At 46.4% G+C, this 13,575-nt stretch overlaps 1 protein-coding gene across 6 annotated transcripts in view; it reads left to right on the forward strand.

Moving 5' to 3' along the window:
• TMEM269 (transmembrane protein 269) overlaps nt 1-13,336 on the forward strand; it is a 45,660-nt gene extending 32,324 nt beyond the window's left edge. For all 6 annotated transcript variants that reach the window (XM_048824971.2, XM_048824973.2, XM_048824974.2 and 3 more), the window contains 3 exons: nt 6,209-6,352; nt 8,113-8,313; nt 9,715-13,336. In XM_048824971.2, the coding sequence (XP_048680928.1) occupies nt 6,209-6,352; nt 8,113-8,313; nt 9,715-9,824 (455 nt within the window). In that variant the 3' untranslated portion in view covers nt 9,825-13,336. The remainder of the gene's footprint in view (nt 1-6,208; nt 6,353-8,112; nt 8,314-9,714) is intronic.
• Nucleotides 13,337-13,575: the final 239 nt, after the last annotated feature.

Below are 13,575 nucleotides of genomic sequence, written 5' to 3' on the forward strand. Positions count from 1 at the left end.
TTTAACCCACCCAAAGCCTCCACTGCAGTCACTGGGATCAGATTCGCCATTGCCCTGCACTTGGGGGAGTCTTTTACACAAGTGCAAAGTGAGTATAAATTCCCGCTCCCAAATCTGAATGGTGGCATTTAACACCTGTGTTGGACTGGTGTGAATGATTGCCCCAGGGCAACACCGAATTGGGCTTTGGGAGTGCAAGGACTATACAGCCAGGCCCCTGGACATTCCCAGGTTGTTTCTCTATGATGGACTCTCTGTGCCCCATGTAGGATTGTCCTGTGCATGTAGCCAGGTAAGTCCATGTTTGGGAGTAGAGCAGCATGCGTAGGGTTGAGCTGTGGACACTGCCTCCATCTGAGCAACTCGGCCTCTGGCCCCACTGGCTCACTGGTTTCCTGGGAAAAAGGCGTTGTGGTGCTCTCCAGGTTTGTTGTCTCTCAGCGACTCTAGATCAGGTGTGCTTGGTTTATAAGCAGCATTTTTCTAACTGGCAGCCCTGCCAGGTGCCCTTGGGAACCAGGAGTCAAGCTAGGTTGTTCCATAAGGCTCAGGGGGTCAACAGTTCTGACGATACGCAGGCCAGAACCGACTCCTGCTCCCTCTGCTGTAGCTTGGCTCTCCAGGGCCAATGGGAATGAAAACAACTACACTTATTTTAGTCAGTGAAGTTGGCAGATGAGGCTTTGATACACCCAGGGAGCATAGAAGAAGGTGCCAATTTTAAAAGAAAGGGTCTTCAGGGAAAACGAAGACCGAGTCCTAAAAACGGAGCTTGAACTCCTCTTCTCTTGCAGACAGTAACTCTTTGGGGCTGGGTTTAACTGTCTAGTGCAGTAAAAGTCTTTTGTGTCTTACAGAACAAATAATTGCTACTACTAATAATTTTGGCCCCCAAGACGAATGAAGTAAAAGTATCTGCTCGGGGGAGTAGAGAAGCAGAAACATAGGAAGGAGGGAAACATAGAGGGAGGAAAGCAGAAACATAGGAAGACACCATACCAGCTCAGACCCCTGGTCCTTCTAGTCCTGTATTCTGCCCCTGACATGCCCAGCCCCAGAACCAGATGCCACAGGAAGGTGCACGAACCCTCTTGGCTGGCAGGTGTGGGCTAATTGAACCTCCATGTGAATGTCTTGTTCTAACCCCATATAATCAGAGATCAGGCTGAGCCCTGCAGCATCCAGTTTTATATCCCTCCCTTCCAAAATTTCTTTTGTTAGCATTAGTTATTGTAATGCTGAATATTCTTGTTCTCGATCCCTTGTTGAATGTTACCAACTTCTTGGCCTCAACAACAGCCTAGCAATGAGTTTCACAGACTCACTGTGTAAATGAGGCCCACTGTGTAAAGGATTTTCTTTTATCAGTTTTGAATTTGTCACATTTCAATGTTATTGAATGGTCCCTTGTTCTGGTGTTATGAAAGAGCAAGAACAGAAGCTCTCTTAATTACCTTCTCCAGACCAATTCCTCTTCCTCCTTTCCTGCAGCACCTCCTGTCTCCCATAACTCTAGACTGTGCTGGTGCTATTTATGCCCTGTCCTTCCCCATTGACTCAAACCCATCTTGTGGTGGCACCAATTCTGGTGTCTCATGCTCTAGGGTGTGGTTTACTTCTGACTGTGCTGTGCACCAAGACACTTGCACAAGTCAATGGGGAGCCTCCACTGGAAGCTTGGCAAGTACAGGAAGTGGGGAAAGCAGAGGACTGCCTTTCTCTTAGCCAGTACTTGGTTAGTGCTGGCTCTGTCCAACTATCTGAATTGGCAGGATTAATTGTAAATGGTGGCTGCCTCCAGTACCTGGTAATCTTGGGAGTGTGGGACTCTGACTTGTCCTCAGGTGCGGGTGGGTTTGTGCCAGGGCAGGGAAACAGGTTATGCCTTTGACAGTCCTCAGCTGAAGTAAGCAGGAAAGTTCTTAAGCCAAAGGGCACCTACTCTTTGTAGATTAATAGACTCCAAGGCCAGACAGGACCATTGTGATCATCTGGTCTGACCTCCGATATTACACAGGCCAGAGAAGTTACCTAAAATAATTCCTAGAGCAGATATTTTAGAAAAACGCTGAATCTTGATTTTAAAATTCTCAGCGACAGAGAATCCACCACAACCTTTGGTAAATTGTTGCAGTAGTTAATTACCCGCACTGTTAAAATTTTAGACCTAATATCCAGTCTGAATTTGTCTAGCTTCAACTTCCAGCCACTGAATCGTGTTAGCCCTTTCTCTGCTAGATTGAAGAACCCATTATTAAGCAGTTGTGCCCTGTGTAAGTACTTACAGACTGTGATCAAGTCACCCCTTAACCTTCTCTTTGTTAAGCTAAATAGATTGAGCTTCTTGAGTCTATCACTATAAGGCAGGTTTTCAAATCCTTTAATCATTCTCGTGGCTCTTCTTTGAACCCGCTCTAATTTACCAACATCCTCCTTGAATTGTGAGAACCAGATCTGGACCCAGGATGCCAGCAATGGTCACACCAGTGCCAAATGCACAGGTAAAATAACCTCTATTCCTACTCCAGAATCCCCTGTTTATTACTCCTTGGGGAATTTTGTGCCACTGTGCGTGCACAGAATTTATGTCCCCTGCAGATTTCTTTTCTTCCCCACAGAAAATGACTTTCTGATGAGGAAGCAAAGGGAAGCCACAAGAGCGGTCATACGACCCTCCCCAGCAGTATGTTTCGGGTGCCCAGGGCAGCTGGCAGAGCGGTAACTCACTGTGGGGCAGGGGATGGGACTGGGGAAGACCTGGCTGGTTGCTCCCACCCTGTGCTGGGCTCAGCTGCTAGTCCCAGCTGGGCTGGGGGGGACGGGACTTCCTCTTCCCCCCGCACAGCATCTGGGGCTGTGTCAGACCCACCCCCAGACTTCTCCCCCGGCTGTAGGAAGCTCTGCAAACTGGCCTTCCCCTTCTCCCCCTCACCTTCCTGCACTTATTGCTCCTCAGCTGCAGGGGAAGAGATCACTGTACAGGGAGCTGCTCCCCCATCCCCCCAACCCCTGTGCATCTAGACCCCCTCAAACCCAGACCCTCCTACCGAGCCTCCCCCCCCCCCACAGAACCCCCCCACCCCCGACAAGCCCCACTCCCCCTGCACCTAAACCACCCCAATGAGCCACCTGCATCTGGATCCACACCCTACTGAGCCCTAACCAGCTGCACCTGGATCCCGACCCCACTGAGCCCCCAGCATCTGGACCCTCCCACTGAGCTCCCCACACCCAGACCCCCCCTGCCAAGCCTCAACCACCTTCACCTGGATCCCCCTGTGGAGTCCCATTACTGTTGCACCCAAAAACCCCCAACAAGCCACTGTGCATCCAGATCCCTCCCGCGCCCAGATTGCCACACACCGAAGTATCTCAACCCACACCTGGATCCCCCCACACTAGGCCCCTCCACACTTGGATCATGCCTTCCTGAGCCTGCCTGCCCGCACCTGGTATACCTGGCACGGAGGAGCAGGGCCCTGGGGTGTTTCTGGGATAGGCCTGGCTTGCTCTGTGTCAGGGTTGGGTGCAGCCTCACTGCTGAGTCCGTATCCTGGGGGGAGCCGCACAGTGATTTCCCACCTCAGTGCAGCCAGTGGCCTGTGCTTCCCAGTGCCAATCTGGAGTGTCCACATTTATTTGACAAATAAAATTTTCAGAATTTTGCAGAATTTTAAAATACTATGTGCAGAATTTATTATTTTGTGGTGCAGAATGTCCTCAGGAGTAATAAAGTTTATGCATCCCAGGATCACATTAGCTCTTTTGGCCACAGTGTCACACTGGGAGCTCATGGTCAGCTGATTATCCTCCATGACCCCCACTGCTTCCCAGGATAGAGTCCCCCATCCTGAAAGTATGGCCCACATTCATTATTCCTAGATGGATACATTTAGCCACATTAAAATGCATATTGTTTGCTTGTGCCCAGTTTACCAAGCGATCCAGATCACTCTGTATCAGTGACCTGTCTTCATTATTTACCACTCCCCCAGTTTTGTGGCCTCTGCAAACATAATTACTGATTATTTTGTTTTCCTCCAGGTCACTGATTAAAAATGTGAAACAGCGTCAGGCTAAGAGTTGGAGCCCATTACAAACACATCGGCTCGATGATCCCCTGCTTACAATTACATTTTCAGATCTATCAGTTAGGCAGCTTTTAATGCATATAACATGCAGTTCCATGTCAAATGCCTTGCAGAAGTCTAAGTATATTAAGTCACTGTTACCTTTGGCAACCAAACTTGTAATCCCGTCAAAAAAAGAGAGAGTTAGACAGGATATACTTTCCATTTACACGTGTTGGTTGGCATTGACTATATTACCCTTCTATAGGAATATAAGCCCACATTAGACCCCACTAAACTATGGTTTTAAATTGAGTGTGGATTTTAATATGCGTGATAGGCCTGAAGCATGAGACCAAAAAAAAAAAAAAAGATCACGAGAATGAAGGATTGTTCGTGTTAGACTTGTATTGGGCCTGGAAGTACTAGAGTTTTCTTATTTAAGATTTAGGATAAGCAGCAGAAATAAAGAGAATGTGTTAACTGGATCCCAGGCATAGTAAATAATTGGTTAGAAATGCTTAGACCAGTAGCTCGGGAAAAATACGACAAAGCAATATAAACTGCGTCAGCTGACTTTAGCGAAGGTCCAGTAATTCGCAATGACATCCCTCATGCATTAGCGTATATAAAGCATGGTTTTTCTACGGGTTCCTTGTCCGAGCTTTTCCTTACCTCTCTGGAGTCGTGCTTTCATGGGAAGGTGTCTTCCAGGCCTGATCTGGTTGTTTTTTGGCTTATCACTTATTTGCTTATCACTGTATTGTTGGTGGATATTGACTGTGAGTTTATCTGTTTACATCTGTATTTTGGATGTAACCAACATCAAGTGGCCTTTGGAACTAATAAAAGAATGCTTGTGTGGCAGCTGAGTCAGGGCAAACCGCAATAAATGTATTAACAAAATAATTTCCAGCACCACTATTAATTCTGTATTAATTGAGTCCTGTGTCAGCCGCTCCGTGATCAGACTGACAGGTCTGTAATTACCTGGGTCAACTCACTTACCCTTTCTAAATATCAGCACCACACCAGCTTCTTCTGGAACTTCTCCAGCATTCCCGGGCTGATTGAAAACTAACAGTACCGCTCCCCACCAGCTCTTCCAAGGCTGTTGCGTGTGGGGAGGGGAGGGAGCGGTGGTGATCCTAGGTGCCTTTTCACACCCGTAGTAGCCTTGAGGGAGAGAAAATCGTGTGTCTCACTGTGCACTGAATGTGAAACCAGCCAAATTCAGTGCTCCGCTACGGCTGTGCGGAAAGGCGAGGAGGAGCAATATGGCTCATTTGAGAGGACAGGAGAGCTCCCAAAGTGGAGAAACTCATCCACTTTGCAAACTGAACTTCTCATGCATGCCCTGGGAGGTGCCAAGCCTGAATGCCTAACTCAGCTCCTTCTTCATCAGGTAGAACTTGATCATGGATGGGTCAGAAATAGTGTGGGGAAAAATGAACCCTTTGACAAGAGGATCCGTCTCCTCTCCACATCCTCCAGGCTCAGTACCCTCCTCTTCGGCAGAAGGGCAGAGGGAGGCCCTAAGGAGCCAGTAGGGCAGGCCTCTCTTGAGGTGAAAGGAGTTGCACCAGAAAGTGGGGGCAGTTTAAAATGTGCCTAGCTGACTGTTCCAAGTGGTTTGTAAAATCAAAGGTCAAAACTTGACTCTTCCCATCCGCCAAAGCTGGAACATCTTTCCTGCCATCATCTGCCTCACTGGAGCCCAAGCCAGAGAGTAACCCCACCATGCCCCTTACCTGTTCTTCCAGTGGTTTGTTATCTTGACAGTTACACAGTTGGGCCTTATTTCCACTTGAGTGTGACTAGCTTCTACTTCCAGCTCTTGGCTCTTATTCTGCCTTGGCTGGACTAAAGAGACCCCTGCTGTCAGAAATCTCCCTGTCTAGACACTTCTGGGTCCTGAGCAAGGCACAGCTGTAGCTCCTTTAGTCTCTGTAAGGGACGTGCTGTGTTGGTGGTGATGATGCTAGTCGTGTCCAGCCCATGGAGTTCCCCAGTGGGTGATGCTGAACTCACCCCAAGAGCACTGCTGGGTTTGGGAAATCTGTTTGCCCCTTCCTGCCATTTGTGGTGCTGGGATCAGCGACCACGCAACCTGAGCAGCTACTTGTCACTCGCTGCAGGTGCCAAGCTGGATGACTTTGCTGACTTCACGTCATTCGGTCTGGCCACAGCTCTGCTGCTGCAGGCTCACGGGATCCTGGATGGCTTGCTGGCGATGGTCTATGTGCTCGCAGTCTTTGCCCGCTTGTGTTTCTTCTCGAGTGGTAAGTGCGTGGTCTCCCTTCCTCTGCGTGGGTCTGGAGCATGGCTACGGCCAGTCATAAGGGCGTGTAAGTAGGGTGTAATGCGGCTGAAAGTCGGTCACCTGGTTGTAGGAGTTCTGGTCTAGTCTCTGCTAACAGGGGCCGGGCAGCACCTCCTGCTGGGAGGAAATGGAACGAGAGAATTGTGCTGGTCCTGCTTTTTGAACTCCTGTAGCTGAGAAGCAGCCATGCCCTGTGAGTTTCTGAGGCCGCTCTAAACAGTGTGGACTCTCATTGGTTTTATTTCATATCCTCTGCTGCAAGTGGTGGCACGTGTGTGGGGGTGGGGGGAGTGTGAGGGGGAGGGGTAGTGCTCGGAGGTGTGGGAGGCCCCAGTGATGGATCTCTGCTGCTGTGGAGGAGGGAGCAGGTCAGCCCCTGGGGGCTGGGGAGCAGTAGGAAGGGTTCAGGCTCCTCGGGGCCACCATGTTCTCCTTGTGGAGTTTCCTGGTCTCTCTGTCCCACTCCAGCAGGTTTTTCTTTCAGAGGATATAGTTTTGCCCTCTGTGGGAGAGAGTGGGTGAGATGCTGTGTATATGTTAGAGACTTTCAACTTTAGTGTCTGTCTGTGCTGTTAACAACACATTAAACTCTCCAAACTGTATCCGTGCCCTGTCCTCTTCATTGTTTGCCACTTGCCCAATGTTTGTGTCATCTGCAAACTTTATCAGTGGTGGTTTTATGTTTCCTCCCAGGTTATTGATAGAAATGTGAAATAGCGCAGGGCCAAGAACCAATCCCTGAGGGACCCCAGTGGAAACACACCCACTTGGTGACGGCTCCCCATTTACAGTAACACGTTGAGACTCTGTGTTAGCCCGTTTAGTCCATTGAATGTGTGCCATGTTCACTTTATACTGTTCTAGTTGTTGAATTAAAATGTGGTGTGGCACCGAGTCACTTGCCTTACAGAAGTCTCAGGAAATTACAGTAGCATGGTTATAAATTTGGTTGATAAAAGTACTCTCCTCAAAAAGATACCACGTTTAGTGAGGCAGGGTCTGTTTTCCATAAGCCCATGTTGACTTTCGTTAATTGCGTTGCCGCCTTTTAATTCTTGGGTCGATGTTTGGCAGACAGGCCTATAACTACCTGGGTCGGCCTGTTTAAACCCTTTTTAAAACTGGCCCAACATTGACTTTCCTCCAGTCATCTGGGGTTTCCCCAGTGCTCCAAGGCTCAGTGAACATCTGCATTTTCCCTTTCAATAGCTGGAGTGAGAGAGCAACGAAAGAGAAGGTGGAAGAAAGGAAAGCAAGAGGGAGGAAACCTATTGGGGAGGAGAAGAGAGGAAAGAAGAAAACAAACGTAGTCCCGATTGCTCGAGGGGAAGGAGGGAGGGAAAATTAGCCCACGACCCTATTTTGGTTGCAGTCCTTCTTTCGGTTATGATCCATTTTCTTAGCGTTGAGATGGTGAGTGATGGGCACAGTGAGAACTCCCAGATAATCTGTTCCCCTAATCGTTGGTGATGTCCAGCTGAGGGAAACGAAAAATACACACAGTAAATGGTGAAACATGATTTTTAAGTGTTCATTTTTCTTATGTCAGGTGTTACAAATAAAACCGGGGAAGAACTGTTCAAATTTTTGGTTAATCTGTCCATGTCCCCTTTTTAGGGCTGAACCAAGCATTCTCTTTTATTTCCCAGAATCCTCTGTCTTATAGCTTTGTGGCCATTTAAAAAGGAAAAGTCACCCATTCCTTCCTCTTTCTTGTAGGAATCCCTTTCATGTACCGAGGCCTGCCCTGTCCCTATGCTTCTTCCCTCCTGACGGGCACATACCTCTTGACAGGGGGCAACCTTGTGGTTCTACGGATTGTGGCCATGATAATGATCCTGTTCATGGTTGACCAGGGCTTCTATCCCCATGACAAAGTACTGGAGTCCCAGCTCTGGAAAAAGATGGTCTATGCAGGGGGTAAGTTTTTAAAACAAACCAGCACAAAACCTTGGCTCTCATTTGTTTCTTATAACACACACACAAGGGGTGAAGGCATAGTGCTTTTGCCCTTCATTATCGAGTCCCTTCTCTGACTTCATCCTTCAGCCGAACTGCTGGAAAGGGTAAACTAATGCGAAGAGTTCTTGGGAGCTCTATGAAAATATACATTTCTTTTTTATACTGTAAACCTAAAATATATATCTTCTTCAACATGTGTTTGAAACATGAGGGGGTTCTTACTTGCCTGAATACAGTGTGTGCCTCTTTAAGAGAAGCAGAAATAAGAATACATGGAATGTCCATAGTGCTTGTCACCAGAGACATTGTGAATACACACTACAAAATGGGGAAGAGCATTTTCTCAGTGTTTAGGGATTGGCAAACAGGCAGAGGCACAGAAGTTACTGGTGTAAGATCACATAGTGGCCATGTTTGGATTAGGAATAGAACCAGTTTCTCAACTCTCAATTGCTATGATCAAACTCTTAGGTCATGCTCCCTCCTCCCTGAAATAAACCTAGATGATTCAGAAGCAGAGAAAGTGTCATGCCAGATCCTGTCAATGGTCCATCTAGCTCAGTTTCCTTTCTCTGGGAATGGCCAGTACCAGATGTTTCAGAGGAAGGTGTAAAATACCCAGCAGCTCATACTGGACAACTGCATTTTTTATTAATGTTTTTATTCATTTATAGAACCCTGAAATGGAGCCATGAAACAGCCAGAAAAGTATTTTGTCAGACTTCTAGGCATGGCATGGAAACAGTAGAAGCACAGCACTGTGTGTATACAAAGGTGGGGTCACGAAACTAACTCACCAGGCTGGCAGCTGCACTGTGCATGGTGCTGCAGGAAGGCAGTGTGACAAGAGACCGTTGAAGTGTTAGAACTTTGACTAGTAGCTGTATGCTGCACAGCAGAGACTCTGCGATGGGAATGGCATTGCATCTGCGTCTAGCAGTACCCTTCTCTCTATTTGCTGTCGCAGTCTTTAACACAACTTCCTTGAAGGCAGTAGGTTTTTGCTGGTGTATAGAAGAGTAGCTCTGGCAGCTTGTACTTTCATGGATTATATATTTTCTCTTTTAAGATCATGAAGTACATTATACGTGGTGGCAATGGCTCCTTTTGCCGCAGAGTTACATGCTGTGAAAGGTGCAAGAGAAGACCAGATCATACTAAACAACCTGTGTCTGGTGTTTCTTAAAAGGACTTATTTCCAGCAGTGAACAGAAGAATCTTTTAGGCTCAAACCTGCTAGAAAATCTTTCAGTGACAGAAAGGCAGGGATTTGGGGAAGTGTGTGAAATGCATATTTACATTTGTTTAACCTTGTCAATTGTATCTGACCTACTTTTCTGTGCTACTTTCCTGTTGCAGGTATCCTGATGGTTTTGTTCTCTTCCTATTCAATAGTCTCTCTCTACTATCTCGTTTGGTCTACTACTTACATCTTCTTTCCAGTCGCCTTGTGGAGCAGCAAAGTTTAACTGCACGCTTGATATTGTGTAGATGACAGCTTCATGTGTCACCATGATAACCTGCCAAAGGCAACACCTGTGACCTAAATGAAGACTTATCCTGTGTTAACATCCATGAGTTGCCTAATCCTTACTAAAGGTTTCATCATTGAAATCATCTATACTTGAAAGTAACAGCGACTTGTCACTTCAAATAACACTTTCAAACTGGAGTGGTAGGAAGTATCTGTGTTAACACAGCTCCTGCAGTTCCCCTGCCTGTTTCAAAGTGTTCATGTCATGCCTGCTCTCTGACACCACATGTAATAACTAACATGAAGTTTAACGCTTGTTAATGGGGAAACTTCATTTAAACTCTCCCAGATATTTGAGGGTTTGCTGAAGATGTGAGTACATGTTCCTTACAAAAAGATACTGTATGGATTTAAGTTGAGAAATTCATTTTCAGATTTTTATTATGCTTAAAATCATGAATTTATAAAGTTATTTGCTTCTTCTAGAGTTGTAGGGCAGTAGACACCCACGATGGGGGTTCCTCTAACAACCCCACAGGCCCAACCTCAGCTGTGACTCTGGAAGAGGCCCAGGAAGGCTGGGATCAGTATCAGAAGCACTGAGATTGGTATCTTAAGCACTGAGATGTTGATTTGAAAACTGCTGCTTAACACCTTGACCCAGTGGTGCCCAACCTTATTATACGGGTGGGCCACAGGAACTTAAGCACGACCCTTGGGTGGGCCAAACAGATTTGACAGATTTTAATCAGATTTCAAGGCATCTGTATTGATTTATATTTGAAGTTCTGCTTGTTTCGTATGTATTTAGCTAGGTTGTTTCTATGTAAAGTATTGTCTGTTTACACACTCGTGTAAACTAAAATGATGTAAACATGATGACAAAACGCTAATGTATTGGCCATTAGTATATTGTGTTGAAGCAGGGTGTGGGCCTTATGAAATGCTCTGGTGGCCTGTAGGTTGGGGTCCCCTGTCCTAACCCAATGAAATGGCATGAAAATAGTTAGAGTAGGTTTATTTGTATATTTGTAATACACAGGAGAGCACAACAGTGGCTTTTTTCTTAATGGATCACTGAGGACAATCTGAAATTGCTCTCAGTCCTTTTCAGCAACAGTGTTTGCATTTGCACGAAAGATGAAAACATACCACCCCTTTCTAGAGGTGGTGCAATGCAGCCCAGACTGCGGTAGGACACAGCTAGGAAATGTATGTTTAGAAGAGCCAGTGACTAACTGAACATAAGCACATGGCTTACATTGAATCACCTAGTCCTATATTCTCTGCAGATACTGTATCTGGTAGGGCTTTTATCCTGCTCCAAGGGTCTTGGCTTCTCATCAGTTAGGCTGAGAAAGCAGAGGTATACCTAAAAAGTAGTGTAGATGGTTATTTTACTATTTTAGATAATTATGAACAGCTCCTCATTGAAATTTGAGATCTGTATATTGTAAATTGTAACCACCAACTCCTCTAATGCTCACATAGAAGTAATCAGACTAGTGAGATCATCTTGTAAGTGAAACGTAAAACCATACATACACTATACCAGACCAAAATTCCACTGCAGTGGGACCTTATCATTTCAGAGAATCCTGTGCTGAAGGAAGGAAAGTTATGACTCTCCCACTACAAAGCACCTGCCTCTGAAAAGGGAAAAATGTCTAGCAGACCAAGGGATAAAGAATAACCTCTTAAATGTTTGGGATCCTGGTGTAACTACATTGAAGTCTGTGGAGTTGCACCAGGTCTGAACTTGGCCCAGCTTTATTGCCTGTACTGGAGTTGTACCTACTGAGGTAGGAATTTGGCCCACTGTGTAAACTTCGCTGGTGAAGGGACTTTACCCAACAGTGAGTCGTCTTGGCAATGTGAAAACCTCTCCCTGGACATAACTTGGACTGTACCTGTGGTTACAAGTCTGAGGCTCCAAACTTCACTTCAGATGAAAGACCAGGGAAATTGACCTAATACATATGCACCTATGTCAGTCCAGGCGTAGCTAGATCAAAAACTATTGCAAAACAGTAAAACAAATTTTTGGAAACACTTGATACCTGATTCTGATCTCTTTGCTGTGGTGTCAATCTGGAGTAACGTCACTGAAGCCAGACTAACATCTGGGTAAAGCTGGAGTGAGACCCAAATCAGGCCCTTACAGTTCAAGTTATGGCCTCAATTGACAAATTATGATTTGAGTATCATTCCGATAAAGAAAATTAATTAAAATAACCATTGGATTAACTAGTTTTTAACATTGGTGTCCTCCTAATTAATGATTCAGTCTGAGAGTGCATTTGAAAATAAAATAGCCAAACTACTGGGGTAAGATCCTTCTGCCTTAATTTTTTGACAAATGCGTGTTCTCATAAAGGTTGAGGTTTTCTCACTTGAGCTGTCTGGGAAAGGGGAAAGTGGGTCATGTAAGCACCTAGATTCTGCCTCCTACCTTCTCTAGGGTTGTGAAAATAAGCCTGACCTTCAAAGTGTGCCCCCGGAAGAGCAGACTGATGAGAACTGCCGAAGCAAGTCCTGCACTTTGAAGCTCCTTTTCTAGAGGCCTGATCCTGTGAGGCCCTGAATGCCTCCTGGGAGATGCAACTGACTTCACTGGGAACTGAAGGTGCTCAGCATTTCACAGTGCCAGACCTTGATATTTCTGCTACACTGTGTTTGAGTCTCGAAATGACAAATGAGTCACTTGCGTGCCCCAGGAGGGCCAGTAGAGCAATCCTTGCGTTCACCAGTGGTATTCAGGCACAATAGCATGTGGCAGCTGTTGCAGTGGGTCCAAGCAGAGGGGCACTTGACTGTTTTCAAGCCATTGAGTCCCTAATTCTGATTGCATCAGCATCCTTAGAAGTATCTAAACTTGGTCCCGTTGACTAGAGGGCATAAAACTAGCCAGGCTAAACAGTGGCTTCCTGTCTGTGCTCAGAAGTGCCTTGTTGGAGCCCTAGTCTCTCTTGCATTGTGGTTGCTCGTGGACCCTGGAGCAGGGACTGGCTACGCGCAGGCATAGCCCTGTGGCTGGTATCGATGCAACCTCTGCAGCCAGAAGAAGAATGGCTCCATTGTGAGGCCTTCAGTACCCCTCCCTCTGGCGTGGAGCAAGGAGTAGCTAGGAATCCACCCGTATGGCACCTTATCACAACACACGCAAAACTGGAAGACAAACAGAAGCATTCCCATTAGGCACAGCCTTCGCTCCCAGAGTGCTCTGACTCTTCCCAAGTGTTTTTTAAACACGGCCCCTTATCTGATGCTGTGACTACACCTGGCATTACTTCCATGTCCCCATTTTTTGTTTGCACATTTGCTGGCACCACTAACGGGTTGGAGCGAGCGAACGCACCAAGCAAGAAGCTGCCTGGCGAAATGGACTGTAGCTCATCTGTAGCTGTGGTGTGCAGGACCGGAGACTGCTGCGAAGCTGTTCTGTTCTGGCAATTGAATTCTGATCAAGAGAACATTCAATTGGCAGATGTATCACAAATGTACATAGTAATGTAAGAAGAAAAGGAGGACTTGCGGCACCTTAGAGACTAACCAATTTATTTGAGCATGAGCTTTCGTGAGCTACAGCTCACTTCATCGGATGCATTCAGTGGAAATGCATCCGATGAAGTGAGCTGTAGCTCACGAAAGCTTATGCTCAAATAAATTGGTTAGTCTCTAAGGTGCCACAAGTCCTCCTTTTCTTTTTGCGAATACAGACTAACACGGCTGTTACTCTGAAACCT

The sequence above is a fragment of the Caretta caretta genome, chromosome 18 (genome assembly GCF_965140235.1).
Source record: "Caretta caretta isolate rCarCar2 chromosome 18, rCarCar1.hap1, whole genome shotgun sequence".
NCBI classification, from domain to species: domain Eukaryota; kingdom Metazoa; phylum Chordata; order Testudines; family Cheloniidae; genus Caretta; species Caretta caretta.